Genomic DNA, 10538 nt, shown 5'->3' with positions numbered 1-10538 from the left:
AGTCCATGGACAAAATGTGGATGACAGATGATTTGTAACTCCGATTTTGTAACTCTACAAACGGGTAAAACGGAGGATCTTACTGTGTGTCAGCCAGGAGCTGTGTTTTCCTCAGTGGTGTAAAGTAACTAAGTACATTTACGTCGCAGCATACTTTGCGTACTTTTCCCCACCACTGGGTTTGACTGCACGGTAAGCCGGGGTGACAGAAAGCTGATCGATGTGTCCCTCCTGCTCCGCGTCTCTCATAGCTCCCATCATCACAGAGACTGTAGCTCTGCCTGAGGATTTATGGAGCCCCGGGGGAGAGACGGGGGTTGAGTACAGCCAAATTATCTGGGCGTGGCACAGCCGGACTGCACGACTATCCATCTTATTCCCCCTCTTCAACTCAGCCCCCTGAAAACACACGGCAAGAGGGAACTTAGCCCATTAAGACCGGGAACGCAGCTGTGTCATTTTATAGATTTCCTCTCTACTCTACAAGCTCATAGCGTGGCACCGAGTGCCGCGATATGAGCTTGTAGATCTGCTATTTTTGAGTGGTGCCAACCACTCCTATACCTGACTTTGTCCGTGTGTCTGTCCGTGTGTCCGTCCGTCCGTGTGTCCGTCCGTCCGTCCTTGACCAATCAGCACGGCTGATTGGTCAAGCTTCACGTGACACGTGACAATATGTTGTCACGTGTCACGTGACAACATATTGTTGCTGATTGCAACACAAGGATGCAACCACCAGTTACACTTTCGAAGGCACCACTCTCTTCACACTGGGTGTGATTTTTTTTTTATCGTGAAAATGTGTGCAAATCTTTGAATATATATATTTTTAAAGCCAACATTTTTAACTCAAATCTTTGCTTCTGGGGATTCTACATGTCTTCTAAATACTAACATTTAAAAAAATAAAACTATGTTGCTATAATATCAGTGGTTCCCAAACTTTTTTCATGTCAAGGACCCCCACAATGATATGTATTTGGCCACGGACCCCCATCTCAAAATATGTTGTTCCAGGGACCCCCCAGAAGCAAAGATTTGAGTTAAAAAATGTATATATATATATATATATAATGATTTGCACTCATTTTCACAATTCTTTTTTTCAAAAATAGCAGATCTACAAGCTCATAGCGCGGCACTCTGTGCACTCTGTGCGCTATGTAGATCTGCTATTTTTTGAATAGCAAAAGAAATGTAAAAAATGAACACAGATGTGTTCCCGGTCTTAGTGGGTTAACTTTTTTATTTTCTTTAACGCTGGGTCTGTCAGGGCCACAAATCAAAGCTGGGAGACAGAGTGGAAGTGTTCACACAAGCTGCCGGGCTTGAACTTGACATCAGAGCTAGAGTTGTTTCTGATGCCGAAACGATAGCGTAATCGGAAAAGCTGCCTCTACTGCCTAAAAACGTATCGGCGAGTATACCAGTCTATGCCATTCCGATACCACATAATATATCACATGATGATATCATTTTACAGTTATTTACAGTCATTTACAGTAATCAATACTTTTGTATTTTGAATACTTCAGTTGATGTTGCACTACTGTTTTATACTGTTACTGTATTATTAACATTATTACTTGTAGCTGCACTTTAACAACTATTAATGGATTTGTATTTATTCCTATATCAGTGGTTCTCAAACTTTTTTATTTCAAGGACCTGAGAGTGTACCATTTGGAGGGTCCATTTGGTTCCATTTGTACACTCTCAGAGTTATAGACCTGTAGGGTCCATTTGGAACCCCCTCAAGGAACCCTGAGAGTCCACGGGACCCCATTTTTGAGAACCACTGTCCTCTTTCTAATTTACACACTGCTATGGATCGGTACTCGGTGTATCGACCGATACGCAAGTTATGGTTATCGGTATCGGTTATCGGGAAGGAAAGGATGGTATCGGTATATCTCTAATCAGAGAAGCAGCCAAGCTGTTCCTCCGGATATTGCAATCATGGGTCAGACCATTCCAGATTGTTCCAGGCCCAGTAGCACAGACCAGTGGTTCTCAAACTTCTTCGTGCCAAGGACCCCCAAATTGATTGATTGTATGTGGCCGCGGACTTCCACCTGAAAATATGTTGTCCCAGGGACCCCCAGAAGCAAAGATTTGTGTTAAAAATGTTCGCCTTAAAAAAAAAAATGATTTCAAGATTTGCTCACATTTTCAAGATTTTTCAAAAAAAGTTGAGCTTGTAGATTTGCTATTTTTGAATAGCCAAAGTATAAAATATGGATACAGGGGTTAAAATTATTGTGACACTTTATTAACTAATTTTGCTGGGGACCCCCTGGTATTCCCCCAAGGACCCCTGGGGGTCCCCGGACCCCCACTTTGAGAGGTTAGACCATTCCAGGCTGTTCCAGGCCCAGAAGTACAGACTGGAGGACAGGGGGGGGTGAAAGGGATGGGCCTAAAAAACTGCTCTGACATAGGAACTTGAAATAAACATGACGCACCGTTCCGCAAAGCCAAATACCAGAGACCAGAGCCGTAAAAGAGAGAGTCGCGGCACGCTTTGATCTTGCCACAAAGTGGGCTGCTATGGGCTGTAGTTCCAAACATTGGAACTTCCTCATTGAGATAGACGGAGCATTTCCGCATTCCATTCTTACAATGGGAATCTATGCTAGTGACAAAACTCTCTTATACGGCTCTGCCAGTGACCACATGATTGAATGACTTCTATCATATCAACTCTATGTCCTGTAGTGCATTGGTTCTCAAAGTGGGGTCCGAGGACCCCCAGGGGTACTTGAGGGGGTTCCAGGGGGTCCCCAGCTAAATGATGGACAGGGACCAAATGGACCCTTATGGGTCTGTAACTCTGAGAGTGTACAAATGGAACCAAATGGACCCGTTAGGGTCCATTTGGTTCCATTTGTACACTCTCAGAGTTAAATTAACATTGATTTTACAATATGAATTGGGGTCCCAGAGACATACATGCCATTAAATGGGGGTCCGTAGCCTAATGCATGTCAAACTGGGGGTCCTTGAAATTAAAATGGTTGAAATCACTGCTAGAGAGCCGTAAAAATCTTCTCTTATGGGGGTCCCTGGCTTATCTTTTCAAATGGGGGTCCGCGGGCTAATAAGTGTCTATTTAGGGGTCCTTGACATGAAAAAGTTTGACAATCACTGCTGTAGTGCCTAGGGGGTGGATGATACATTTTAGAAGTATCTAAAATCTCATTTAATTCTTTGACATTTAAGACACATATAAAGCAGTTACTGTTGGGTCGCAGTTGTTTTTGAACTAATTGTTGTTATTCTTAATTCTTTCTTTTGTTATTATTGTCATTGTTGCTACAATGTTCAGCAAATGAAGCCAATTAATTGTACATTGTTTTCTACAGTAGGTGTCCTATCCATAAACAATCACTGTCACTGAACCCGATAAAATCACAATAAATAAACATTTTGCGCGACGGTTTCCATTCTGACGCAGGCATCAGGGGGAGCGTGGGACTTTTTCACCTGGTGCTAAACATCTGCAGTCACACATTATGTTTCCATGCTCAGTGATGGAAGAAGTACTCACATTTTTTACTAAGTAAAAGTATCAATACCCTATTGTAGAAATAGTACAAGTTCGGTATTCAAATATTTACTGAATACCGAATTTAATATTGAGTAAACGTACCAAATTATTGGCATCAAAATGTACTTTAATTATCAAAAGTAAAAGTAGTCATTATGCAGAAGGTCCCAGTTTTCAAATGTATAACATGTATAACTAGAAAATGTGCTCCTCGGAGCACAAGTCTCCGCCAGCAAATATTGATTAATCCTGTCTAAGCTATTTATATTACGTATTGTGATGACACCAGTGTGTCTACATAATGTATTGCTCCGCCATTTCTCAGCCATTTCGTGATTATTCCTGTCTTACCTCACTTTGAAAGAGACACAGACTCTTTCAAAGTGACACATCTATTTATAGGCCGCTATACGTCATGCGTCTCACTAGCCAATCAGAGCACACTCTTTCAACGTATTGTCACGTGTCACGTGAGGCTTGACCAATGTTAGCTTGGCCGAGGGGGGGGGGGCGGAAAGTGAAAACATAGTCTCCTGGCGGAGACAAAAATCCAAAGTATATATATAGGTCTGAGAATGGCCTATGAAGCTAACTGTGAAACTGGCAAACCTCGGTGTACCTACACCCACCTGCAACTGATAGACAGGCCGCAAGTGGTGAGGATGGGAAATAAGATCTCAGCCCAGCTCACGGTTAGTACTGGAACTCCTCAGGGCTGCTGCCTAAGTCCCAAACTCTGCTCCCTGTACACACATGACTGCGATTCCATAAGAGTAACATCATAATAAAGTATTCCGGTGACACGACCATCCTGGGCCTTATTAAGGGAGGAGACGAGTCAGTGTACAGGGAACAGGTGAACAACATCATCAGCTACGGAGAGGACAATGACCTCGTCCTCAACGTGAACAAAACGAAGGAAGTAATTCTGGATTTTAGGAGGGGACCTCCCACACTGCGACCCCTCACCATCATGGAGACAGAGGTGGAGCAGGCAGACAGCTTTAAGTTTCTCGGCCTTCATGTGTCAAAAAAATCTGAGCTGGACTGAAAACACTGTTGCTACAGTGAAAAAAGCCCAGCAGTGGCTGTACTTCATTAGGATGCTGAAGAAGGCCCCTCAACTCAGTCCCCGGCCCCTCACTCTGGCCTACAGAGGACTCGTTGAAAGCATCCTCACCAGCGGTATCACGGTGTGGTTTGGAAACACTACCAAAGCTGAGAGGAAATCGCTCCAACGAGTCATCAAAACTGCAGAGAGGATTATTGGATCAGATCTCCCTGCCATGGACACACTGTAGGGGCTGTAGGAGGAGGGCACAGAGCATCCTTAAGGATCTACATCATCCTGCTCACCCTCTGTTCGTGTGGAGGGACTCAGGACACAACCTGAGAGACCACAGGCCAGAGAGCATCTCCACCCACACAACAACAGTTTTTTCCCCTGCCACTGTGCGCTTAGTAGCCGAGGACATTAAGGACGGTAGTCAATATGACAGATGAACTGAATCAGAGCAGATGAACTGAATCATGATAGATCATGATAAGATGAATTGCACTATTATTTGCACTGTTTTTTAGACTGTGACGTGCTTATTTATGATATTTGATATTTGCCTTTTAGGGAATGGGGTAGGATATACTGTATGTGGGATTGTAGGGTGTACTGTATGTTTTCTCTGTCTTGTCTGTACTTTCTGTCTTTTAAAATGCTGACCCTGGGAGCTGAGCTCCAAAATGTCCTATGCACTTGTGCAAATGGCAAATAAAGTCTATTCTATTCTATTCTATTCTACTTAAATACAGTACTTGAGTAAATGTACTTCGTTACTTTCCACCACTGTCCATGCTCAACAGCTGGGTGGCGCTCTCTCTGTGTCTGTGTCAGTGTGTGTGTGTGTGTGTGTGTGTGTGTGTGTGTGTGTGTGTGTGTGTGTGTGTGTGTGTGTGTGTGTGTGTGTGTGTGTGTGTGTGTGTGTGTGTGTGGCAAGAGAGAGAGAGAGAGAGAGGGAGAGAGAGAGAGAGAGAGAGAGACAGTGGCAGAGGTGCAGGCCGACGGTGGGCCTCTCTGTTCAAATAGCTCAAAGTTTGCAGACGCGTCGTCTGCCTGCCAGGCCAGAGACAGCTCTGGCTCCAGGATTTCACACACCTACACGCCACATTCTCAAACTGCCTGACACTCAATTCACAAACGCACACACCCCGGGCCCGGCACATGGGCGCGTGTACCCACACACACACACACACACACACACACAGGTGCCCCGCCACACGTGCTGACACACACACACACACACACACACACACACACACACACACACACACACACACACACAAACAACGGTATCATGGTATCTCACAGGCTCAACACGAGGGTGCGTACAATCCGACACAGTACAAAAAGAGTCACCAGAGCTGTCACGTGACCAGGCGCCTCGTTGCCATGGCGACTCCTCGTTCCCCTTGAACATGTCGGTCACAGTACGCAGAGTTAGGTTGACCCCCCCCCCCCCCCTCCTCCAAACACACCCACCACTCCCTCTTTCCATCCGTACACTAAAGAGAGGGAAGAGAGGGGTTCAAATGTGACCTGAAACTAATATTTGCGTATGCCAGTGGAATCTGAAAATAGCAGAGGAGGAGGCTTCCTTATCCTCCCCTCCCTCGCCCAAACCCTGTGATGATGGTACAGTAGCTCCACAGATACTGAGGTGTCTTGGGTGAACAGATTGGGAATCGTGTGTGCTTTCAATTCCTTTAGCCCAGCGGTTCCCAAAACGGCGTGCCGCGTGAGACCAGGTGTGTCTTGTGGGATTTTGCGACAACCACACATTATTATTGTATACATTGCAATAGTGTGTTGTTATAAAGAAAATACTTTCAAACCTGGCATCCCTATAACATTGTATTCTATTTACAAAAAGAGCAGATTTACAAGTTCACAACACATCGCAGTGCAATGCTACATGTCGCAAGCCTGAATATCCGCTATTTTAGTCGTAAATACAGGTGTTGAGGAGTAAATACATCCTTGAGTTTTTTGACTTGCCGATAGGCTCTATGCACAGCAGCCATTGGACAGAAATTGGGCCCCTTCCTTGCTTCCTTCACAGGTGTTACCAATGACACTAATGAAGGCTCTGTTCCATTTAGTGTAGCACAGTGGTTCTCAGACCTTTTAATGTCAAGGACCCCCATAACTCTGAGAGTGTACAAATGGAACCAAATGGACCCGGGAGGGTCCATTTGGTTCCATTTGTACACTCTCAGAGTTACACCCTCTCAAGGAAGGCACCATGAGGGTCCCTGGACCACACTTTGAGACCCACTAGTGTTTCTAGTGAGCCAACATGCACAATATCAGCACCCTGACTCTGCTTGACCAGAATGGAACAGAGCCTTCATTAGTGTCATTGGTAACACCTGTGAAGGAAGTAAGAGGAGGCCCAATTTTTCTCCAAAATGGCTGCTGTGCATAGAGCCTATTGGGGTGCCTTATGGGCACAAAAAGTTTGAAAGCCTTGTCTGCCCTATAGCCCCTTCAGGTGACGTTGAACAGAAGAAAGCTTCGATGATGTGACAGCTTTGACGGCAGCGAGATAATATCCTTTAATCCTTTTATACTTTGCTGTCTAAAGTACATAAAACAAAATCGTCCCGCGTGGCTCTGGCGAGAACAGAGCACCTCTACCCATAAAAGCACAACGTTATCCCTTTCCCAGGCTCATTCCAACGGCAGCTTGTTTGTTTAGAGGAAATGCCACAATGTTATAATAACCACTTTAACCCATTAAGACCGGGAACGCATCTGTGTCATTTTAAGATTTCTTTGGCTATTCAAAAATAGCAGATATACAAGCTCATAGCGCGGCGCCGAGTGCCGCGCTATGAGCTTGTAGACCTGCATTTTTTTTTAAATCATAGAAAATGTTTGCAAATCTTTGAATATAAATGTTTTAAAGCGATTTTTTTTACTCCGATCTGTGCTTTTTGGGGGTCCCTGGAACAACATATTTTGAGATGGGGGTCCGTGGCCAAATACATATAATTTTGGGGGTCCTTGAACAGGAAAAGGTTTGAGAACCACTGATATTATAGCAACATAAGTTTTTTCAAAAAACTGTTAGGATTTTGAAGACATTTGTAGAATCCCCAGAAGCAAAGATTTTAGTTAAACATTTTCGCTTTAAAAACATCTATATATCCATAGTTTTGGACAATAAAAAAAAAAAAAGCAGATCTACAAGCTCGTAGCTATGAGCTTGTATATGTACTATTTTTGTATAGCCAAAGAAATCGAAAATGACAGAGATGATGCTTTCCCGGTCTTAATGGGTTAAGGGCTTTAGGTTCATGCATGCCATGTTGGGTACGCGCCTCGGACCACCGTCATTGACGTCACCGCCGGGCGGAAGTGAGAGAAACGCTCAAGCGGCAAAGTCAACAATAACAACAACAACCGGTGGCAGGGCCCGGCGAGCTCCAAGAGCAGGGCTGCGGGGCAAGCAGGGGAAGCGAGGCAGTGGGGCAGGGGTTGGGGTTGGCTGCGGATCAGTCAGATACCACTCATACCAGCCAGACCACCTCCCGGACACACTGCAGGCTCAGTGAACAACGAGCGTGCACCGCGCTGACCGCTATGGCGTTGCAACAACAACGCTGCTTACTTCTGAAGGGCTCCGCGAGTCTCCGTAGAGTTCAACCTGAACGTCCCACGCTGGTACACCAGCGTGGGACGTGGGATACACACTCAAGACATTTGTGGATGTGGAAGTGTAGACAGACACACAAAAACAAACACACACACACACACACACACACACACACACACACGCACGCACACGGCCACACGCACACGCACACACATACGCACACACACGCGCGAGCGCGCGCACACACACACACACACACACACAAAACAGAGAAACAGACAAGATACCGATACCCTGGTACACTGCATAGCCTGCAGTGTTAAATTAAAGCTGCAATCCAGGACCAAACTTGATGAACAACATGTTATTTGAACCATGATTCTGTATGGCAGAGCATGTTAATACAATATAAAAAGTACATCTGCAGCTGTTGGGAGTTGTCCCGACACTCTTTAGACCTGGACACCTAGTGGTTGACAAGTAATAGCCCCGCCTGAAGCTCATAGATAGCTGTAGCAACGTGGTCTCTCGTGCGGGACAGCCGGGTTCGAGTGCCGCGCAGGACATAAAGCTTTAACACTGCAGATTTGACAGTGTGTGAGTACACATGTACTGACCTTTGCAGGTTTTGCCATCAGGTTGCAGGGTGAATCCCACAGGGCAGCTACAGCGCACCCCTGTGGCCGTGTCTTTACAGGTCCTGTCACAGCCTCCATTGTTCACAGCGCAGGTCTCTGAACACACACACACAACGACAACAAACACACAGCAGGACAGGGATAAAAGCAGAGATGAGGGGTGAAGGAAGACAAAGCGACTAACACATTCTTCTTCTTACAAAAAAAAAGAGCCTTAAAATGAGAGAGAAAACAACAAAGGTGATGGTGGGTTGGGAAAAAAAGCTCCATGCACAGGGGAGATACAATACGGTGTTATATAGGGGTGCTGTGTATTCGCTTTCTTGAAACACAATGCTGTGCATTGTGGCAAACAAACGTTTTTAAATTTTAAAAAAAGGATGCGAAACAAAACAAAGGTTAATATGCAAGTCATACATTTTCACAAAAAGAGAAATGTTATGGATCACATTTTGGTTGAACTCAATAGTCTGCAGGTACAGTAGTTCCTGTATCCAAAAAAGGTGACAAGAAAACGTTAATTTTGCAGAAAAGGCAGGTGAAGGTTAAGCATGGGGTAAAATAAAGTCAGTCGGCAGTACCCAAGGTGTATATTTTTCCTCCAGAAAACTATTCTTGTACATGAGGCAGATAAGGTTTGCTCGGACTTGTGAATATTGCCCAAGCTAATCCCAAAACAAACAGGCACTAATGGTAACTCTAGCTCACCTGCACAGCCTCTGTTGCTTTAGCAGAGTTCAGCTCACACTTTCCCAATGGGCATTGAGAAGCGCTGACTAGGCTGAAACTTGACATTGACTCGTGTTTGTTGAGGGGCTATTCAATAAAACTCGATCTAATGAGGAAATCTCACACAGCAAACTCTACTGCCATTGATAGTTTTTATGTCAGCAATACCTGAGAAACTCAAATCTGAGGTTGCTCATTGCTTTGAGCAAATTAGGTACAAATACATGTTTGCACTAAGACCTAAGTCAGAGACATCACACTTCTTTGATCTGCTTTTGCAGTTAACCCATTAAAACCGGGAAAGCATCAGTGTAATTTTAGATTTGAGCTAGAAATGATTTTATACTTTGGCCCTTCAAAAATAGCAGATATACAAGCTCATAGTGCGTCACTTTGTGCCACGTTACAAGCTTGTAGATCTGCAATTTTTGAAAAATCGTGAAAATGTGTGCAAATCTTTGAATATATATTCCTTTAAAGCAAACATGTTCAACTAAAATCTTTGCTTCTAGGGGACCCCTAGAAGCTGGAACAAAATGTGTTGAGATGGGGGTCGGCGGCCAAATACATATACATTTGGGGGTCCTTGACATGAAAAGGTTTGAGCACCACTGATATATAGCAACATACGTTTTTCAGAAAACTGTTAGAAGACATTTTTAGAATCGGCCTCAGGTCTTAACGGGTTAAAAATGCAAATGCCAGGAGGCCATGCGTGCCTCAGTGAATTTGGTTAGAAGTAGGACACAGACTTTCAGGCCGGCAAACACCTCTATAGAAACATTCCTCTAGAAAACAGCATCACAAACAGCATCCTGACGGCCAAAGGCGGCTGATGGCCGACATCCGACATTCTACAGCAACAGCAGGCAGGTGTTTATGAAGGGTTCCTAATAAGGAGCGTCTAATCCAAGGGTCTTCAACAGGGGGTCCGGGACCCCTAGGGGGTCCTCAGAGTTACTACAAGGG

The 10538-nt window shown here is 44.7% G+C and overlaps 1 protein-coding gene across 4 annotated transcripts in view; it reads right to left on the bottom strand.

The window, feature by feature from the left end:
* Nucleotides 1-10538, bottom strand: part of scube1 (signal peptide, CUB domain, EGF-like 1) — a 142010-nt gene that overhangs the window by 40909 nt on the left and 90563 nt on the right. For all 4 annotated transcript variants that reach the window (XM_084049378.1, XM_084049379.1, XM_084049380.1 and 1 more), the window contains one exon: nucleotides 8820-8936. In XM_084049378.1, the coding sequence (XP_083905504.1) occupies nucleotides 8820-8936 (117 nt within the window). The remainder of the gene's footprint in view (nucleotides 1-8819; nucleotides 8937-10538) is intronic.

The sequence above is a fragment of the Gymnoscopelus microlampas genome (genome assembly GCF_963454915.1).
Source record: "Gymnoscopelus microlampas genome assembly, chromosome: 23".
NCBI lineage: Eukaryota > Metazoa > Chordata > Actinopteri > Myctophiformes > Myctophidae > Gymnoscopelus > Gymnoscopelus microlampas.
Note: the sequence above shows the minus strand (reverse complement) of the source record. Positions and strands in the feature narration are given on the sequence as shown.